At 35.5% G+C, this 23,145-nt stretch overlaps 1 protein-coding gene across 3 annotated transcripts in view; it reads left to right on the top strand.

Moving 5' to 3' along the window:
* Window positions 1-23,145, top strand: part of LOC117328813 (centrosomal protein of 135 kDa-like) — a 52,342-nt gene that overhangs the window by 26,015 nt on the left and 3,182 nt on the right. For 2 of the 3 annotated variants that reach the window (XM_033886374.1, XM_033886375.1), the window contains 16 exons: window positions 11,729-11,857; window positions 12,224-12,460; window positions 13,289-13,354; window positions 13,625-13,775; window positions 15,109-15,377; window positions 15,572-15,697; window positions 16,742-16,834; window positions 17,113-17,175; window positions 17,307-17,480; window positions 18,380-18,457; window positions 19,228-19,379; window positions 20,260-20,530; window positions 21,429-21,484; window positions 21,877-22,045; window positions 22,389-22,499; window positions 22,740-22,925. In XM_033886374.1, the coding sequence (XP_033742265.1) occupies window positions 11,729-11,857; window positions 12,224-12,460; window positions 13,289-13,354; window positions 13,625-13,775; window positions 15,109-15,377; window positions 15,572-15,697; window positions 16,742-16,834; window positions 17,113-17,175; window positions 17,307-17,480; window positions 18,380-18,457; window positions 19,228-19,379; window positions 20,260-20,530; window positions 21,429-21,484; window positions 21,877-22,045; window positions 22,389-22,499; window positions 22,740-22,925 (2,331 nt within the window). Of the gene's footprint in view, window positions 1-9,716; window positions 9,784-11,728; window positions 11,858-12,223; window positions 12,461-13,288; window positions 13,355-13,624; window positions 13,776-15,108; window positions 15,378-15,571; window positions 15,698-16,741; window positions 16,835-17,112; window positions 17,176-17,306; window positions 17,481-18,379; window positions 18,458-19,227; window positions 19,380-20,259; window positions 20,531-21,428; window positions 21,485-21,876; window positions 22,046-22,388; window positions 22,500-22,739; window positions 22,926-23,145 lie in introns of those variants that run through there. The other variant, XM_033886376.1, reaches the window with a different exon arrangement.

The raw sequence follows: 23,145 nt of genomic DNA, 5'->3' as shown, positions 1-23,145 counted from the left end.
CTAAAACATGGAATAATGTAAAACTAGAATACAGTACACACCTAAAACATGGAATAATGTAAAACTAGAATATAGTACACACCAAAAACATGGAATAATGTAAAACTAGAATACAGTACACACCTAAAACATGGAATAATGTAAAACTAGAATACAGTACACACCTAAAACATGGAATAATGTAAAACTAGAATACAGTACACACCAAAAACATGGAATAATGTAAAACTAGAATACAGTACACACCTAAAACATGGAATAATGTAAAACTAGAATACAGTACACACCTAAAACATGGAATAATGTAAAACTAGAATACAGTACACACCTAAAACATGGAATAATGTAAAACTAGAATAAAGTACACACCTAAAACATGGAATAATGTAAAACTAGAATACAGTACACACCAAAAACATGGAATAATGTAAAACTAGAATACAGTACACACCTAAAACATGGAATAATGTAAAACTAGAATACAGTACACACCAAAACATGGAATAATGTAAAACTAGAATACAGTACACACCAAAAACATGGAATAATGTAAAACTAGAATACAGTACACACCTAAAACATGGAATAATGTAAAACTAGAATACAGTACACACCAAAAACATGGAATAATGTAAAACTAGAATACAGTACACACCAAAAACATGGAATAATGTAAAACTAGAATACAGTACACACCTAAAACATGGAATAATGTAAAACTAGAATACAGTACACACCTAAAACATGGAATAATGTAAAACTAGAATAAAGTACACACCTAAAACATGGAATAATGTAAAACTAGAATACAGTACACACCTAAAACATGGAATAATGTAAAACTAGAATACAGTACACACCTAAAACATGGAATAATGTAAAACTAGAATACAGTACACACCTAAAACATGGAATAATGTAAAACTAGAATACAGTACACACCTAAAACATGGAATAATGTAAAACTAGAATACAGTACACACCTAAAACATGGAATAATGTAAAACTAGAATACAGTACACACCTAAAACATGGAATAATGTAAAACTAGAATACAGTACACACCTAAAACATGGAATAATGTAAAACTAGAATATAGTACACACCAAAAACATGGAATAATGTAAAACTAGAATACAGTACACACCTAAAACATGGAATAATGTAAAACTAGAATACAGTACACACCTAAAACATGGAATAATGTAAAACTAGAATACAGTACACACCTAAAACATGGAATAATGTAAAACTAGAATACAGTACACACCTAAAACATGGAATAATGTAAAACTAGAATACAGTACACACCTAAAACATGGAATAATGTAAAACTAGAATACAGTACACACCTAAAACATGGAATAATGTAAAACTAGAATACAGTACACACCTAAAACATGGAATAATGTAAAACTAGAATACAGTACACACCTAAAACATGGAATAATGTAAAACTAGAATACAGTACACACCTAAAACATGGAATAATGTAAAACTAGAATACAGTACACACCTAAAACATGGAATAATGTAAAACTAGAATACAGTACACACCTAAAACATGGAATAATGTAAAACTAGAATACAGTACACACCTAAAACATGGAATAATGTAAAACTAGAATACAGTACACACCTAAAACATGGAATAATGTAAAACTAGAATAAAGTACACACCTAAAACATGGAATAATGTAAAACTAGAATACAGTACACACCTAAAACATGGAATAATGTAAAACTAGAATACAGTACACACCAAAAACATGGAATAATGTAAAACTAGAATACAGTACACACCTAAAACATGGAATAATGTAAAACTAGAATACAGTACACACCAAAAAACATGGAATAATGTAAAACTAGAATACAGTACACACCAAAAACATGGAATAATGTAAAACTAGAATACAGTACACACCAAAAACATGGAATAATGTAAAACTAGAATACAGTACACACCTAAAACATGGAATAATGTAAAACTAGAATACAGTACACACCAAAACATGGAATAATGTAAAACTAGAATACAGTACACACCTAAAACATGGAATAATGTAAAACTAGAATACAGTACACACCTAAAACATGGAATAATGTAAAACTAGAATACAGTACACACCTAAAACATGGAATAATGTAAAACTAGAATACAGTACACACCTAAAACATGGAATAATGTAAAACTAGAATACAGTACACACCAAAAACATGGAATAATGTAAAACTAGAATACAGTACACACCAAAACATGGAATAATGTAAAACTAGAATACAGTACACACCTAAAACATGGAATAATGTAAAACTAGAATACAGTACACACCTAAAACATGGAATAATGTAAAACTAGAATACAGTACACACCAAAAACATGGAATAATGTAAAACTAGAATACAGTACACACCTAAAACATGGAATAATGTAAAACTAGAATACAGTACACACCTAAAACATGGAATAATGTAAAACTAGAATACAGTACACACCAAAAAACATGGAATAATGTAAAACTAGAATACAGTACACACCAAAAACATGGAATAATGTAAAACTAGAATACAGTACACACCAAAACATGGAATAATGTAAAACTAGAATACAGTACACACCTAAAACATGGAATAATGTAAAACTAGAATACAGTACACACCTAAAACATGGAATAATGTAAAACTAGAATACAGTACACACCAAAAACATGGAATAATGTAAAACTAGAATACAGTACACACCTAAAACATGGAATAATGTAAAACTAGAATACAGTACACACCTAAAACATGGAATAATGTAAAACTAGAATACAGTACACACCAAAAACATGGAATAATGTAAAACTAGAATACAGTACACACCTAAAACATGGAATAATGTAAAACTAGAATACAGTACACACCAAAACATGGAATAATGTAAAACTAGAATACAGTACACACCTAAAACATGGAATAATGTAAAACTAGAATACAGTACACACCAAAAACATGGAATAATGTAAAACTAGAATACAGTACACACCTAAAACATGGAATAATGTAAAACTAGAATACAGTACACACCTAAAACATGGAATAATGTAAAACTAGAATACAGTACACACCAAAAACATGGAATAATGTAAAACTAGAATACAGTACACACCAAAAACATGGAATAATGTAAAACTAGAATACAGTACACACCTAAAACATGGAATAATGTAAAACTAGAATACAGTACACACCTAAAACATGGAATAATGTAAAACTAGAATACAGTACACACCTAAAACATGGAATAATGTAAAACTAGAATACAGTACACACCTAAAACATGGAATAATGTAAAACTAGAATAAAGTACACACCTAAAACATGGAATAATGTAAAACTAGAATACAGTACACACCAAAAACATGGAATAATGTAAAACTAGAATACAGTACACACCAAAAACATGGAATAATGTAAAACTAGAATACAGTACACACCAAAAACATGGAATAATGTAAAACTAGAATACAGTACACACCAAAACATGGAATAATGTAAAACTAGAATACAGTACACACCTAAAACATGGAATAATGTAAAACTAGAATACAGTACACACCAAAAACATGGAATAATGTAAAACTAGAATACAGTACACACCTAAAACATGGAATAATGTAAAACTAGAATACAGTACACACCAAAAACATGGAATAATGTAAAACTAGAATACAGTACACACCTAAAACATGGAATAATGTAAAACTAGAATACAGTACACACCTAAAACATGGAATAATGTAAAACTAGAATACAGTACACACCTAAAACATGGAATAATGTAAAACTAGAATACAGTACACACCTAAAACATGGAATAATGTAAAACTAGAATACAGTACACACCTAAAACATGGAATAATGTAAAACTAGAATACAGTACACACCAAAAACATGGAATAATGTAAAACTAGAATACAGTACACACCTAAAACATGGAATAATGTAAAACTAGAATACAGTACACACCAAAACATGGAATAATGTAAAACTAGAATACAGTACACACCTAAAACATGGAATAATGTAAAACTAGAATATAGTACACACCAAAAACATGGAATAATGTAAAACTAGAATACAGTACACACCTAAAACATGGAATAATGTAAAACTAGAATACAGTACACACCTAAAACATGGAATAATGTAAAACTAGAATACAGTACACACCTAAAACATGGAATAATGTAAAACTAGAATACAGTACACACCTAAAACATGGAATAATGTAAAACTAGAATACAGTACACACCAAAAACATGGAATAATGTAAAACTAGAATACAGTACACACCAAAAACATGGAATAATGTAAAACTAGAATACAGTACACACCTAAAACATGGAATAATGTAAAACTAGAATACAGTACACACCAAAACATGGAATAATGTAAAACTAGAATACAGTACACACCAAAAACATGGAATAATAGTAAAACTAGAATACAGTACACACCTAAAACATGGAATAATGTAAAACTAGAATACAGTACACACCTAAAACATGGAATAATGTAAAACTAGAATACAGTACACACCTAAAACATGGAATAATGTAAAACTAGAATACAGTACACACCTAAAACATGGAATAATGTAAAACTAGAATACAGTACACACCTAAAACATGGAATAATGTAAAACTAGAATACAGTACACACCTAAAACATGGAATAATGTAAAACTAGAATACAGTACACACCTAAAACATGGAATAATGTCACCTATATATATTAAGGTAAGAAACAGAACAAGAATAAGAAGGCAAGGGGTTTTGGGAGGGTGAGCATCTTTTGCTTCATTTATGGTATGTACACCTGCCATGAACTTCAGGTCAAAGTATTGTCTTATTCTCAAAGATGAAACCAGGGTAGATACAATGAAACCACCAGATATACAGCACTAAATATGTCACCTAATGAAACTTTTATCAGTGTTATCAAATAATGATGCTTTTTGACATGATGGAGTTGTTCTTTTTATTGAATTTAAATTAATTTTATTGCATGATTACTACACAAAAGATGAGATACAAGTTATCACAATTTATCAATGTCCTTTTCATGATATAAGTATATACAAGCTAAGGCATCAGTCATAAAGCTGAGTGTTTGGTGAAACACAAAGGCCATGCAGATATATGTACATATATTTTATAATAAATTTCAGGTTTTAAAACTTTCATTTCATTATGAAAATATTGATATTCAAAGAAGAGATAAGCTTTGGTATTTGAGAAAGACTGGACCTTTGGCAATATTATTACTTCTGACACAATTGAAAGTGTAGCAGTTTAGTATAACACGCCTTATTTCTGTAATAAAACTGTCATTACACAGTCATGACAAATACAACAGTAGATCTCTTGTTTCCCTTACAGTGGACATAAATTTAAATAATAAAATAATGACCCCAATAACAGGATCGGCTGAAGTTTTCATTTCTCCTGGGTAAGTCATTTTTATGACTTAGAGTTTAAATATTTGTCGCACATGTCATCAGCGCAAATATCTTCTACTCCTAAGAATTTATTTTTTCAACAGGATAGCCATAAACTGAAGGTGTTTTAAACTAGGATTATTGATAAAGCATGTCAGAGTTCCAGTATAACTGTGAGAGATCACCTAAGTCTAGGTTTAGTATGTACTGGTGACGCTGCTTCAGACATAGTTCTGGTCTGGGAATCAACTGTCCATTGTTAGGTGCAGTGTTTATAGTTTAGTCATGAGTAAATGTGCAATATACAGAATACAATCCTGCTATTGTAGTCAGTAACATAAAATATTGAATGATTGAACAATGACTGTTCCAATCCTACCTGTCCTCTCAACCTCAACTTCTATACCAGTTAAATTTCAATGATATATTTACTCTATAATGTAGTGGTAGAATCCACAATGAGGGGAAGTGTAGCTGTGTCAGTGTAGTGGTAAAGTGTCCACAATAAGGGGAAGTGTAGCTGTGTCAGTGTAGTGGTAAAGAGTCCACAATAAGGGGAAGTGTAGCTGTGTCAGTGTAGTGGTAAAGCGTCCACAATAAGGGGAAGTGTAGCTGTGTCAGTGTAGTGGTAAAGTGTCCACAATAAGGGGAAGTGTAGTTATGTCAGTGTAGTGGTAAATTAAAGTGTCCACAATAAGGGGAAGTGTAGCTGTGTCAGTGTAGTGGTAAAGTGTCACAATAAGGGGAAGTGTAGCTGTGTCAGTGTAGTGGTAAAGTGTCCACAATAAGGGGAAGTGTAGCTGTGTCAGTGTAGTGGTAAAGTGTCCACAATAAGGGGAAGTGTAGCTGTGTCAGTGTAGTGGTAAAGTGTCCACAATAAGGGGAAGTGTAGCTGTGTCAGTGTAGTGGTAAAGTGTCCACAATAAGGGGAAGTGTAGCTGTGTCAGTGTAGTGGTAGAGTGTCCACAATAAGGGGAAGTGTAGCTGTGTCAGTGTAGTGGTAAAGTGTCCACAATAAGGGGAAGTGTAGCTGTGTCAGTGTAGTGGTAAAGTGTCCACAATAAGGGGAAGTGTAGCTGTGTCAGTGTAGTGGTAAAGTGTCCACAATAAGGGGAAGTGTAGCTGTGTCAGTGTAGTGGTAAAGTGTCCACAATAAGGGGAAGTGTAGCTGTGTCAGTGTAGTGGTAAAGTGTCCACAATAAGGGGAAGTGTAGCTGTGTCAGTGTAGTGGTAAAGTGTCCACAATAAGGGGAAGTGTAGCTATGTCAGTGTAGTGGTAAAGTGTCCACAATAAGGGGAAGTGTAGCTGTGTCAGTGTAGTGGTAAACTGTCCACAATAAGGGGAAGTGTAGCTGTGTCAGTGTAGTGGTAAAGTGTCCACAATAAGGGGAAGTGTAGCTGTGTCAGTGTAGTGGTAGAGTGTCCACAATAAGGGGAAGTGTAGCTGTGTCAGTGTAGTGGTAAAGTGTCCACAATAAGGGGAAGTGTAGCTGTGTCAGTGTAGTGGTAAAGTGTCCACAATAAGGGGAAGTGTAGCTGTGTCAGTGTAGTGGTAAAGTGTCACAATAAGGGGAAGTGTAGCTGTGTCAGTGTAGTGGTAAAGTGTCCACAATAAGGGGAAGTGTAGCTGTGTCAGTGTAGTGGTAAAGTGTCACAATAAGGGGAAGTGTAGCTGTGTCAGTGTAGTGGTAAAGAGTCCACAATAAGGGGAAGTGTAGCTGTGTCAGTGTAGTGGTAAAGTGTCCACAATAAGGGGAAGTGTAGCTTTGTCAGTGTTGTTTGAAATAAGCGTTATTCCTGTGAGGGTCAATTTTGTAAACTTGGGCAGTATGTATGTGTCATCTTAAAATCTATATTAGATCTATAAATATCTATAAAGAATTGAAGAAAAACAATTAGAGGATTAAAGAATGGTTGTTGACATATATATAACATCCTAGTTTAGACAAAATTAAAAAGAACTTAAAGATTCCTGTTATGCCTTGGAATATTGATGAGTTTGTGATGTGTACAGAGATACAGTAGACTGAGTCTTACATCTCGACATATCCTGTTGGTGTCAGTGTTACTTGGTACTAAATCAGGTGTAGGGTTTTTAATGATTTGTTATAGGTAATCATGTGTATTACTTTACATGTACAGACCACTTTCATGTTATTCTTCCTTCAGGTAAAATAACCTGGGATGTATCATGGCATTTGATTGGTCAATATAAAAGGATTTGAGACAGTATAACCACAATATGCCATTAACATAGAAAGCCAGGATGATTTGATTGTCAGTGATTTCGACTGACACTGACATATCATGAAAATTAAAATGACCTCTGAATTTCACAAATTATCAATAAAGATTTTTGTAGGATTTCAAAAAAAAAAAAAAACTGAAAATCATTGCTTTTCTTACTTCAGCTTATCTTGCCCACACTTAATGGTGTGCTTTATTTTCTTCTGTTGATGTCTCCTTGACACCCCTCCTCACATGACCCTGGGTGTTGTGTCTCCTTGACACCACTCCTATCATGACCCTGGGTGTTGTGTCTCCTTGACACCCCTCCTCACATGATCCTGGGTGTTGTGTCTCCTTGACATGCCTCCTCACATGACCCTGGGTGTTGTGTCTCCTTGACACCACTCCTCACATGTACATGACTCTGGGTGTTGGTGTCTCCTTGACACCACTCCTCAAACGACTATGGGTGTTGGTGTCTCCTTGACACCCCTCCTCACATGACCCTGGGTGTTGTGTCTCCTTGACACCCCTCCTCACATGACCCTGGGTGTTGTGTCTCCTTGACACCACTCCTCACATGACCCTGGGTGTTGGGCCTCCTTGACACCACTCCTCTCATGACCCTGGGTGTTTGTGTCTCCTTGACTTATATCCTCATATGACCCTGGCTGTTTGTGTCTCCTTGACACCCCTCCTCACATGACCCTGGCTGTTGATGTCTCCATGACACCTGTCCTCATATGACCCTGGCTGTTGGTGTCTCCTTGACACCACTCCTCACATGACCCTGGCTGTTGATGTCTCCATGACACCTGTCCTCATTTGACCCTGGCTGTTGGTGTCTCCTTGACACCACTCCTCACATGACCCTGGCTGTTGATGTCTCCATGACACCTGTCCTCATATGACCCTGGCTGTTGGTGTCTCCTTGACACCACTCCTCACATGACCCTGGCTGTTAATGTCTCCATGACACCTGTCCTCATATGACCCTGGCTGTTGGTGTCTCCTTGACTTCTTTTATCCTCATATGACCCTGGCTGTCTATTCCTGAGTTGGTGGTCAGGTGGTGGTCAGGTGGTGGAGTGGAGAGTACAAAAATGTCCTTAATACTGTTTCACTATTGATCAATGGTTCCATTCCTCCAATAGGACACGAAATGGTATGGGGATCCTCCAACAGACTATGTGGTTTTCTCTGTACTTCAATTGCATGTTCCTTCATTATTAGACTCTTGATTCATCACCATTGTGACCTTGATTTGTAATTGATGTAAAACGAGTTTAATGACCCAAGTAGAATCAAACATCATGTTATACTTATATCATTAGAGACATAGCATGAGGCCTGGGGTCGGTGGGATAAACCATATAGGGATCTCATATTTAGTGTTTAAAATAAGGCAAGTATATAACAAAAATTAGCAATATACAATATATATACAATACCTTGCATGGTGAGGGAGGTTGATGTCAGTCTTATTCTGCTGTAAAAAAAAAAAATTAATTTCTTCTATATCATCCCATACAGATATAGAATATTGTTTTTTTTTTTTTTTTTTTTGCTTATTTAAAGCTCTAAGTAGATTTCGACAGGTTAGCCGACAGGTTCAGTTGACCAATACCACGTGAGGATTGGTTAGTGTGTACACGTTTACTTCTGTCCTAATCTCTTTACCTGTTGATTGGCGAGATGTTAGACCTGCCACCAAATTCCATTGCCAGTGTGACATACACTAGCTGCCTCGTTAATTTATTAAAGTTCTCCACAATGAATAGAGATTTGATAAAAATGGTGCTTGATCAAGTCCCTTTAAAGACTCAGCCCTATAGGTATAATGTAGGTATGTTGGGTGCATGATAAAACTGCCGCTCAATCAGCTGAGTTTTAAAGCTCCAGGGACTGTACTGGGTGTGTGGGAAGGCATGTTCCGCCTTGTCCAGACTTGTCCAGGGCTCTGGGCCTTTCCCTACTCTGTATACCATATATACACTGATTATTGCCTCTAGTGAACCAAGGCTATCTCCATGGAGTGCACCGGGGAAATTTCTTAAGGATGCAGGGTAAAAAAAGCATTTTATAGGTGTGGAAAATTCATTGAGGAAAAAAAATAAGTTGACAGGTTTTGAATTTGAGTTCCTTACTTTGATATTGTCTTCATGATGCTGCTATTATTTGTCAGATCAACTAGTAGTTCACAGGGTTGATATACTTGATGAAGTCAGAGTGTCAGGAATGTGTATGGCGTCATATTCATCTAACACACTGTTAATGTATAGATAGATTATGATGTGTTGATTAATGATAAGATAAAAGAAGTCAATTGAACATTATACCTAATGATTGACTAATTATAACATTTCATACATTATTATACTATAGGATACCCATGTTTTACATGTGTGGGGGGTACCCTGGTATTTAACACTGGTTTTCCACCTGACTGACTATAACCCAGTGTTGTTTTCCTACAGAAGGCTCACTGTGCACTAGTCCATTGTCCCCTTTATTTTGTTGTCAGAATGATTGCGGCTTATACATATTTTATCAGTCAGACTTCACAATATGACTACTGAGGCTGAAAAAAATCGGAGGCGGGCTTCATGTAGAACCGATGCAATATATATATAGGCATGAAGTTCCAGTTAGTGAAAAATCAATATACATGTATAAACATCAGTCATTGTTATTGTTCAAAATGAATATATTTTGTTAAACATGTACACTGTGATATTAGGATAGATTTTCACATTTGATTGTTTCCCTTATAACCACAATAGGCTCTCCCACACAGATTGGGGAAGGGTACATATCGTAGTTTTAGGGTAGACAGGAAATTATTTAATACAGTATCAGTCACACAGGTGTGTCATTTTGCAACCCTATGACTGTCAGATTGTTACCACAGTTAATACAAGAAAAAGAACAACATATTTTATAACATAATAACTTTTTAAAGCTATCGTTTTACATAAAAGTGGTGTACCTTTAAATATTATGACACAAATACACTACAGAGAGCTGTTTGTATAATTTTACCTATTTAACTGGCTTGCGTGTCCATTCACTGCTTAATTACTACCGAAAAGGCCAGAGGAGTGTTTAAAGTATGTACAGCTGACCGTCTCCATTGTATGTCAATAGGTCATTGTTGGTTCTATATAAAATCTGCTTGTTGGGTATCGAGAGGTACATGTCACTGAGACAATATTTATGGTATCATCATGATGTTCTGATGGGCAAATATTACGTGTGTGATATTGGAGTTGAGATTTTATAGAGGTTTTATTATGTGTATTGACGATGAAGCAGAAGTCTGTACTTACTCTATGAAAACATTCTATTGTCTTCATGTAAATATTTCTTCATGTATTTTGCAGGCAATACAACCACTACATCTAAAGATGTCTTTTTTGTGTATCTGTGTTATGAATAACTGTAAAAATACATGAGCAGCTATTTATTTCGTTATGACAATTATGCATTGTGTATATGATTAGTAGTAGATGCATGAAAATATAGTTAGTTGTATTTAGATGGTTGTATCATTAATTTGAATATTAGTCATTGGCATACTGGATTATCAGGATTATTTTGTTAGCTGTGAATGACCAGCTGGGACAATATTGATGGTTGCCAAACAATACATAAATCTCCAACTTTTATAAGTAGGTTTAACATATAACCCACACGTAAATTTGTCAGTGTAGGTGATTCTCACAAAATTGCATTGTAGGTAGTGGGTTATCACCCTTTGAACACACTAGTACATCTAGTCATTCCTAGAACTCTCTTTCTGGTTATAAGCTCACTTGTATGGGAAGCTGACAGGTGACACACAATTTCTAAGTAAGGGTCAACATTGACCTTGATGAATGTATTTCAGACCCTCTGACATCTGAATGATACAATTAATGTGTGACAAAATGTTAATTGGTTAATTTGTTATTTAATACAGCGGTTTGTTGAGGAACATATTGTTTCAGTGCCTGTTTTGTGTCTTTATAGGTTGAAGGTCGTGATGATGAGATAGAACGCCTTACCAAAATGTTAGACGGCGGCCGACCCTCAGACGTGGTGGCCCTGGAGGCCAGGAACCGCGCCAACGAGAGGATGATATCTCATCTCAACATACAGGTAATAATGTCTCTTCTATACCGTCTGTAAGGTAACAATTCACAATTAGAAAATCCCACATACACAGTATACAATAACGTACATAATAAACATGTCTAGGTAATAACTCTCACTCCAATGTATACGTAATAATTTCACTTCTATAAGATAACAAGTCTAAACTTTACATGAAGACAGGTAAGACCCCATATATAAAGTTATATACATTAATAACGCCAGATCTCTCACAAATATACATATACTCATAATATTTCCACATCCTATTGTACTTATACAGGTAGCCTGTCATCTACCATACATATATTGTCTTTCAGGCCAAGTATATCATAGTTAACCTGATATGATCATGTCCATTTCTATTGTCAGATTGACTTCCTCCAGCAGAAGACACGAGAGATGGAGAGAAAGTTACATGACAGCAACAACGAACGTGACGACTGTGAATCACAACTTTCTAAACTGCAACTGAAGAATCGTGAACTGGAATCTCGTAATCGAGAGTTAGAGTATGATCTGAAGGACGTTGATTTGATGGCTAAACGTCTCCAGGTCGACAAAGAAGATGTTGTAAAAACAGCAGACCGGGAAATGGGCGAGGCAAAGGTAAGATTGGGTGTTACGTGTTTATAGTGGTTAAACTTGAGCTAATGAATCCTGAATGTAGACAGGATCAATTTTCAAAGTAGAGAATACAATTTTGGTCAATCAAAGTGTTAAAATTCTAATGGCACCATATTCATCTCTTATCTTCACAAAACTTCCGAGCAAGTACAATTATAATATAAACCTTACGAAGGATACAATAACAGTCACACTAAAGGAGTAATAATATAAACCTTACGAAGGACACAATTACATTCTCACTAAATGAGTAATAATATTAACCTTATGAAGGATGCAATTACATTCTCACTAAATGAGTAATAATATAAACCTTACGAAGGACACAATTACATTCTCACTAAACGAGTAATAATATTAACCTTATGGAAGATGCAATTACAATATCACTAAACAGGTAATTAGTATGGTATATAGAGTCAGCACAAATAGCTTTCTACCTGTTAAACCCAAATGTTTACAGAATATTTTGCATCCAATTTCTGTCCAGATTAAGGTAATATCTTTTCGTAGATAAAGGATTAAGGGAAGATCATTTGTCAGATGAAGGTTTTAACCAAGCTACGTTCAAACTGTTCTTGATTCTCTTACAATTAAACCAAAGGACAATGTTTTTTTTGCCGTTCAAGTCAGGTAAAACCTTTGTACTTCTCTCTGTTATCACAGAGACCTTCATTAATACAAATATTTAAACTTAATCTTAACTTAATTTAAAGTTATTTTTTTTGTTCTATGAATGTCAGTGCTGTTTATATCTAGATTTACACAGTAAGTGATATTAAATGTTGGGTACATTGTGTGTATTTTCAGGATGAACTAGAGAAGTCAAGACATGAACTAGAAGACCTGGACCTTAACTTGGCTCAGTTAAAAGCTGTGAGTTATTACACATTAAAATAACATTGTTTTAGATGGTTCTTTTGTCAATCTGGTTAGATTTCCATAGTCATTGGTCAAAATGTGTATTACAAATCTGATAGCCATGGTCATAGGTAGAGGTTTGATCAGAATGAATACTGATTCAAGAAAAGAAGGCTATGACATAACATGTATTGAAGGGTTTTGAATCACACACCATTTTAGACAAAATTGTTGTTTTATGAAATTCCTATATGAATACTGGTAACAATGATGATTGGTTTACAGGAGAACCAACGAATTATCAAGGACTACAATGAATCCAAGGCACAACTTTCCATAAAAAATGGTGATCTACTTCGTCTAGAGGAATTGCTGGATCGTGTCTCAGAGGACAAGAAGCGCCTTAGCCATCGTGTCAACAAACTTATGTCCAATGGTATGTACATACTCCAACGTGTGAGTAGGTCAGGGCCAGGTAGGAAGATGCTATCTGTGTGTTTATTGTCAAATATTAAAGTATGACACGTAGTACAATCTTGATGATGATTAGGGAAGCTCTGTAATATGTTGAAACACAGCATATAATAAGATAAAGAAGTTTAGTGACATTCCAGTTCTATCAGTTTAGTGACATTCCACTTCCATCAGATTAGTGACATTCCAGATCCATCAGATTAGTGACATTCCACTTCCATCAGTTTAGTGACATTCCACTTCCATCAGTTTAGTGACATTCCACTTCCATCAGTTTAGTGACATTCCAGATCCATCAGTTTAGTGACATTCCAGATCCACCAGTTTAGTGACATTCCACTTCCATCAGTTTAGTGACATTCCACTTCCATCAGTTTAGTGACATTCCAGATCCATCAGTTTAGTGACATTCCAGATCCATCAGTTTAGTGACATTCCACTTCCATCAGTTTAGTGACATTCCACTTCCATCAGTTTAGTGACATTCCAGATCCATCAGTTTAGTGACATTCCAGATCCACCAGTTTAGTGACATTCCACTTCCATCAGTTTAGTGACATTCCAGATCCATCAGTTTAGTGACATTCCAGATCCATCAGTTTAGTGACATTCCACTTCCATCAGTTTAGTGACATTCCACTTCCATCAGTTTAGTGACATTCCAGATCCATCAGTTTAGTGACATTCCAGATCCATCAGTTTAGTGACATTCCACTTCTATTCGTTTAGTGACATTCCACTTCCATCAGTTTAGTGACATTCCACTTCCATCAGTTTAGTGACATTCCACTTCCATCAGTTTAGTGACATTCCACTTCCATCAGATTAGTGACATTCCACTTCCATCAGTTTAGTGACATTCCAGATCCATCAGTTTAGTGACATTCCACTTCTATTCGTTAAGTGACATTCCACTTCCATCAGTTTAGTGACATTCCACTTCTATTCGTTTAGTGACATTCCACTTCCATCAGTTTAGTGACATTCCACTTCTATTCGTTTAGTGACATTCCACTTCCATCAGTTTAGTGACATTCCAGATCCATCAGTTTAGTGACATTCCACTTCCATCAGTTTAGTGACATTCCACTTCCATCAGTTTAGTGACATTCCACTTCCATCAAATTAGTGACATTCCACTTCCATCAGTTTAGTGACATTCCACTTCCATCAGTTTAGTGACATTCCACTTCCATCAGTTTAGTGACATTCCACTTCTAGCCAAGGTAGTTTATGTTTTTGTGCTATTGTGTAGAAGTGCAATCTACATTATTGTATCTTCTACTGACCTACAGAGAAAGAACTGGTACTTGAAATCGAGAAACTCAAGAGAAAGAATGGTCCCAGTGTTGGAGGCAAGAAGACTAAAACGCCAAGTAAACTGGACGCATTTATTCGCAGTCTTGAGGAGGAGAGAAACTACTACCGTGATCAGTCAGACGCTCTTCAGAAAATGTTACGAGGCGAGATTCCTTCACGAGGACGTAGCCCGTCCCACTCTCGCACATCGTCACGTTCTGCCAGTCCTGTTAGAGAGGTTGCCTCCTCCAAGTCTGACAAAAAGGTAAAATCCGGGCTGTACATTTTCTTATCTCAAATTGTAATAGTTTTAAAAAAAAAAGGGTAAACTTGATGCGTGCAGAACTATGCATAATGTAAGGAATTGTAAAATTCAACAGATTTAGAAAATATATTATTGGGTGAGTTTCGAAAATAGAAAACCAAAAAAGTTTCTCTACTCCATTTTGGTTATTGCAGACACTGGTTCAGTATGAGACGATCCTGCGGGTGCTAGAGGAGGAAAAGGACTATTACAAGAAAGAGTATGAGGTCCTCAAGGCACTAAAGAAGTCCTCCTCTTCTGCCAGAGCCACCCCCACAAAGGTAAGTCACAGCCCTCAGACCTACTGCCTCACTATATAATGTAGGATCTAGCCTATTAGGTTCCCTAAATACATTGTTTCTACTGACTGTCAACATTCCCTGAATTTTATCTCACCTCGAAAGTTAATGGAATAATATCTCAGTTTGCTGAAAATACTGGGTAGCTGTAAATTGTCCTACTGCATTCCTTGTTACTTCTATAAACTGACCAATGGTATTCTCTGTAAGTTATTAGATAAACTGACCAATGGTATTCTCTGTAAGGTATTAGATCAGCTGACCAATGGTATTCTCTGTAAGGTATTAGATCAGCTGACCAATGGTATTCTCTGTAAGTTATTAGATAAACTGACCAATGGTATTCTCTGTAAGGTATTAGATAAACTGACAAATGGTATTCTCTGTAAGGTATTAGATAAACTGGCCAATGGTATTCTCTGTAAGGTATTAGATCAGCTGACCAATGGTATTCTCTGTAAGGTATTAGATCAGCTGACCAATGGTATTCTCTGTAAGTTATTAGATAAACTGACCAATGGTATTCTCTGTAAGGTATTAGATAAACTGACCAATGGTATTCTCTGTAAGGTATTAGATCAGCTGACCAATGGTATTCTCTGTAAGGTATTAGATCAGCTGACCAATGGTATTCTCTGTAAGGTATTAGATAAACTGACCAATGGTATTCTCTGTAAGTTATTAGATAAACTGGCCAATGGTATTCTCTGTAAGGTATTAGATCAGCTGACCAATGGTATTCTCTGTAAGGTATTAGATCAGCTGACCAAGGACATTTCTCATTACTTAAAATATTCAGTCTATAAACTGATGAAAGACATATTCCTTGATACTTATTCTATAAACTGACCAATGACATTCCTTGTTAATTATTGTATGAACTGACCAATGGCGTTCCTTGAAATGTTATTTATTCTGTAAAATGACCAATTATATATCTTGTTATTTATTCTGTAAAATGACCAATGACATGCCTTGTTACTTATTCTGTAAACTGACCAATGACTTTCCTCGTTATTATTACAGGGTGTGTCAGAGGATCCAGAGGTTTCCAAGTTGATAAGGGAAAGAGATGAGATGCGGGCATTATTAGATAAATTTGAACGCCACATGGCAGAGGTAAGAGTTTGTTCAAAATGGAAAACAATTTAAGAAATTTCCATAAATAGAAATTTAATCAGAGAAAGCACAGCATGAGCATTGTGGGGACAAGGTAACGGACATTATCTACATTACATTTCAGTCAAAATTACAGACTTTTTAAAATCTTACAGATTTAGACATTTTTCAGGTATATTTAAGGTGGATAGTATTACATAAAGGTTAGTTCACTCTGATGTAAAAGTTGTTATTCACTTTGTGTTGACCCTAATATACCTGTATCTATTGTTTTGTAGATCCAGGCCAATGTAAAGGTGCTGACCGCTGAACGAGACAAGCTCAACACTATGTATGAAGAGGTCAGTGTCATTCTGTTTTAATAAATTCGCTCTGTTTATTAGATTTTGAAACAATTGGCTAATGGTGAAATGACGAAGAAACAATTGAGAAATTACAAAGATTTAACAGTCAGGCCTTGCTGTATTTGCAGTCTAAAGATGAGCTCCACAGAGTGCGGAGAGAAATGGTGCGATCCCCAAAATCTCCGAAGACATCACTGGCAGCACAGGCAGTTCTACGACGTGTGGAATGTGAACGTGATGATGCACTCTCTGACCTTCGACGCATGTCAACAGAAAGAGACAGTCTGAGAGAGAGACTGAAGGTAAGAGGTCGGGTATGGAGGCTCCCCACAGTAAGATATAGTTGTCAACCTCTCAACCTACACGGGAGTAGGTTTTGATCTGTGTTTTCAATCATTCATCTGAAATTCTTATGTATAGAGCATCTTACCTGAGCATCAGTGTAATATGGAATTTATTAAAACAAGTCTGATAATTCAACATTTTGTGAGTATTTAGCTAAGGCTTGTTACATTATTTAATGAGTTTAGTAAATTTATTATTTAGTGAGTATTTAAGTGAGTGACATGTTTAATTTTTTAATGAGTTTAATTAATTGCATGTTGTGTTGACAAGAGTGTAAGATCCTATTCATCATATAGCACATGTTAGTCAGAAAATAAGCATAAATTCTCAACTAAAAGACAGGCTTATTTCAGTTATAACTGTAAGATTTCCCCTACCAAGGCCAAGTGACATCAGAGCAACCTAAATGATTTATGATCAATTGTTTTATGATATTTGTGAAATGGTCTTTCTTTTCTTCAATCTGTCAGCTGTATCATAACTGTAATTCAGACTGGGCAATCCCTGGTAGAGAAAATGATCATGCAAAATCTCCCCCTCATCCTAGCATCCCCATGTGATGGTTGAGAGGGATTCTCTGTGATAAAAGCCTGAAGGCTGGACGGTAAATCTTGCGCACCTTGTTTAGTGACAAATGCTAATGAAACCGAACACCCAGAGGGCTGAATGGAAGAGAATCATGTCTTTCATGGTTTTAGTACAGGCTATGGTTTCATACAAATAGTTTTTTCTCTATGGTTTTGTTAGGTCAAGTCTTTGTTCACTCTCAATATGCTGAAAACAGGAAAATTATTGTTTATGTTGAGGTGGTTCATTTTTTCTGTTTATCATCTCATTTACAACTAATTTGTTTCAGATCGCCACAGAGACATCACTGTCAGATCGAGCCAAGTTGGAACAGAGGATTGAGGACCTTGAGTCCACCATTTCCACCGTGAGTGTTTCCTGCTGAGATTTGATTATTTCTATTTTGTATGTAACATTGACAGAAATATCTTCACCTAAGGGTAAACTTTTGTAAACATTATATATAATCCTTTTTCACTTTGAGATCTTATTTATGCCACTCTACTGATTCTCAGTTGTAATTTTTACTGACAGGAATCAAATGTGAGCTGTATGTCATTCTGTTCAACAGGAAATATTTCATCACTGAAAGAACATTTAATTCAAAATGTGGCCAAAGATAATAATATAATGTTGTGGATATTGCTGGTAAAATTCTATGATATGAAAATTTATTTCAATAGCCAATGCAAGAAGATAAAAATTTGAATGTTCTGAAAGAAAGATTGATCTTTCCCTGCCTAAAACAGGAAATCTGGCGAGAATGAAAGAAAGAAATATCAGATCTAAAGTTTCAACTGTTCATTATCTATAGTGACTTGCCTTGAGACTTGATACTTTAATAAAATCTTTTTAAGAAAAAAATATGCTTGGATATTTCCTTGTTATATGTTCTATAAAGTTTGTTATTCTGATAAAAAGACCCAATATAATAACAATAATTGTACTTATGTGAAGTGGTCTTATATAATTACTACATTAATGGTCTGGAGAGGGGGTTCACAATTTTCTTTGTAGTTGGGAGTCTGACTGATTTTCCTAGCCAATATAGATCTGTACCACTGCATTCTGAGTTGATGGATAAATGTATAAAGGTTAATGTTATGGAATACTGACGTAAAATTTATTACTTATCAGGTGGATGTTGAGAAGAGGGAATTTGTACTGCGGATTTCAACCATAAAGGAAGACCTCCGAAGTTATGAAGAACAAGTGCGAGAGCAGGCCATTCGACTGACACAGGTTCAGGATGAGGCTTCACAGGCACGCTCCACCGCAGCTCAGATGAAGTATGTCACTGTACTACCTATCTGATAGTAATATTGTCTTTACCTGTAAAAAAAGCCTCGATGTAACCCCTTTAATATCACTTATCATTTCTTAAAAGAAAATGTGATAATAAGCAGTGTGATATTAACAGTCAAAGTGTTTTTTAGTCCTCAAAACCTGGAAGTCAAAGTAATTGTATATAAAATAATCAAGTGATCTGATTCATATACCGGTAATTATCTTATAAAGATGTATCACAATCAGCCATTTTAACCTTTAGTGAAATCATCTCGCCTGATCAGTCTGCTGATATCAATCCATATCTATATATATTACAATATTTTAACAAGCAATATGTACTTTTATCTAGTTCCATCTTAACCAAACTAGATTTATAGATAGATCATATAGTGGAATTCTCAACACACAAACATCATTTGTAGAATATCATTATGATTATTTGGTCTGGGGATATTTTTTTCATTCCAATATATCAATATCAAAATGTGACTGTCACATATATAGAGTGTTTGTTTGCAATTATTTAATTCATAAATATTTTACTAAGGTTAAAACTTACCATATGACAATGAAGGAGGAAAAACTCATCTGATTATGTATAATCTGTTTTCATGTGTCATAAATACTGTTAACATGCTGGAACATCAGTTTTGGATATACTGATGATCAGTAGTAGAAACCTTGTTTACTTAATGATACTTAATCAGATTATTTTGATTTATTCTACAGGTATAGGGATTCAATTGTGCTAATAGATGTTATGACATTACTATACTTCAGAAGTTGAATTTTCCTTTTAGCTATGAAAATTGTTTAATTCAAACTAGATTATTCAAACTGTAGGATGCTGCTACATTTTAAATGTTTGTTTTTACTTAGGATGTTGGCAGAGGAGACAGAAAAGTCCCTAGAGGAGACACAAAAACGCCTCGGCAACAACGAAAAGAATCTTCACTCACAAGAGCAACACAATGCTGAAATAGAGGATCGTAACTCTGATTTGTCGCGAACCAACCAGCTATCACGGGAGGAGATTGCCCAACTCCGAACCACCATCAGTGCCCTGGATCGTGAGAAGGACTCACTGCAGCATGCTGTTGATGACAAGACAGAAAGAATGGCCAGATTGACAGATGACATCTTACACAAGGTACTGCTCTTATCATATTTTGAAGTTCAAAGGAAATTAGTTATTCCATAATCCAAGGCTGTAGTGACATGGATAACAGAAATAATACTTATTGAAAATAGCTTCTTGTCTAAAGCTGCATCTTGTATTGTCACACAGCCGACTACAGCGTATTATAACACCTGGTCTGAAATATTGTCACACAGCTGTCTACAAGGTATTATAACACCTGGTCTGAAATATTGTCACACAGCCGACTACAGGGTATTATAACACCTGGTCTGAAATATTGTCACAGCACCAACTACAGGATATTATATCACCTTGTCTGAAATATTGTCACACAGCCGACTACAGTGTATTATAACACCTTGTCTATTGTCACAAAGCCGACTACAGGATATTATATCACCTTGTCTGAAATATTGTCACACAGCCGACTACGGGGTATGATAACACCTGGTCTGAAATATTGTCACACAGCCAACTACAGTGTATTATAACACCTAGTCTGTAATATTGTCACAAAGCCGACTACGGGGTATTATATCACCTTGTCTGAAATATTGTCACAAAGCCGACTACAGGATATTATAACACCTGGTCTGAAATATTGTCACAGCGCCCACTACAGGGTATTATAACACCTTGTCTGAAATATTGTCACAAAGCCGACTACAGGATATTATAACACCTTGTCTGAAATATTGTCACAAAGCCGACTACAGGATATTATAACACCTGGTCTGAAATATTGTCACACAGCCGACTACAGGGTATAATAACACCTGGTCTGAAATATTGTCACACAGCCGACTACAAGGTATTATAACACCTGGTCTGAAATATAGGTGTAATTGTGTACCAGATAGCTAGTAGATTAGTTTAATTGATTGTTCTTATCGCCATTGTTTTACAGGAAAAGATAATGGGTGATCTGAAGATAAGGATCAGTGAGCTGGAGGCTCAGAGAGAGTAAGTATATACACGGACAAGTATTGGTCAACTTAACCATGTAAACTTTATTTATTTTACAACAATTTGATATCAACTAGGGCACCAACCTGACATGTGTACAGTGTTGGTAGAGATCAGATGAATGTTTTTAAGTTGTATCCTCAAAACACTTTTATATAGTAAATTTAGTCTGAAGTTATTAGTAACAGAGAAGTATCAAAAATTAAATTTCATTTATAGCAAAAGGCACAACTAGGTCACTAGTCTGACATGGCTCCTTGTGACTTCTTGTTAAATAGTGTTTGTGAGGATATTGTATTGGTTTTTGAGCTAGTGTTACTTTCTTGAGTTTGTAACTGTGGTTTATTTTATGTTTAAATTACTGACATTATTTACTCCTTGTCAACCAGACATTCCAGTGAGAGCCACAATATGAAAGATCGGGAATTGAAGAGCATGCGTCGACAACTAGACAGTACAGGTGAAGACTTGAGTGAAACAAGCCGCAGCAAGGATATTGCACTTCGTGAGAATAGACGTCTTCAGGATGATCTTGCCATCATGACAAGAGAAAACCAGGTCAGTAAATGTCTAGTCATAATTTGAGGACCATTTATGTCCAGCCAAGAATTGATGAGATATAAAATAATGTTTGGACCTTTTTGTGTCTAGCCAAGAATTGATGAAATATATAATAATGTTTTGACCATTTTATGTCTAGCCAAGATTTCATGAGCTATAAATGTTTATACCATTTCATGTCAGCCAAGGATAGATGAGATTTAAATCAACGTTTGGACCATTTTATGTCCCTCTAAATATATCATGTGTAGACATGTCATCATTGTATGAATAAGAAGGACTATTAAATGAATTATTATAGTAAATAGAATTTACCAAATACTCTTGTGTTTTATTACAGAAATTAAACCAAGAGTTGCAGGATGCCCTTGATGAGAAGGAGACGATGAAGGGTCAGGCCCAGGATTACATGCTAGAGGTCAAACGCACGGAGGAACATCTCTCTAAAAAGGTTTGTTGTCCTTCTAGAGACTGCATTCTCATAATATATCATTTTTGTATGTAAAATGAAAAATAAATGTTAATTATTACATAAATTAAGTAGGTGACAGCTTTTTGGGAAGAATTGTAATACTGTTTTAAGTAGATTTATTCTTATGAACCTTTACACAGTTACAATCCATCTTACATATAGAAGCACACTTGTGCTGGACAAATATTGGATGTATAAGAATGTATATTGTGTTTGTAGGAACAAGAGCGAAGTGACCTTCTGGACCAGTACAGAGCCTTGTCAGTGGAGGCGGAGCAGTACCAGACCTCCACTCACCAGCTGGAGAGTGAGGGCTCTAACCTTCGACTGGAGATCATGACAAAGGACTCTGAGCTCCGACGTGTCAGGGACAGGCTGGAAAACTTAGAACGGGAAGTCCAAGAGGTACACATTCTGAATTTTGTAGGAATTCTTTGTCAGTCAGGTGTGGTCTATGAGTCAAAACAAACATGAATGATTATTAGTCCCCTACCGGTGAAATGAGGAGGGCTGCAGGTTTCCTCTCTGTCCATCTTGTACATACTTGTACGTATGTCTTACCTATGTACGTAATGCCAAAGTTTGTCCGTGCTCTAACAGCTTCATTCCTAGAGGCTTCACTCAT

This window comes from Pecten maximus, chromosome 6 (genome assembly GCF_902652985.1).
Source record: "Pecten maximus chromosome 6, xPecMax1.1, whole genome shotgun sequence".
Lineage (NCBI taxonomy): Eukaryota > Metazoa > Mollusca > Bivalvia > Pectinida > Pectinidae > Pecten > Pecten maximus.
Note: the sequence above shows the minus strand (reverse complement) of the source record. Positions and strands in the feature narration are given on the sequence as shown.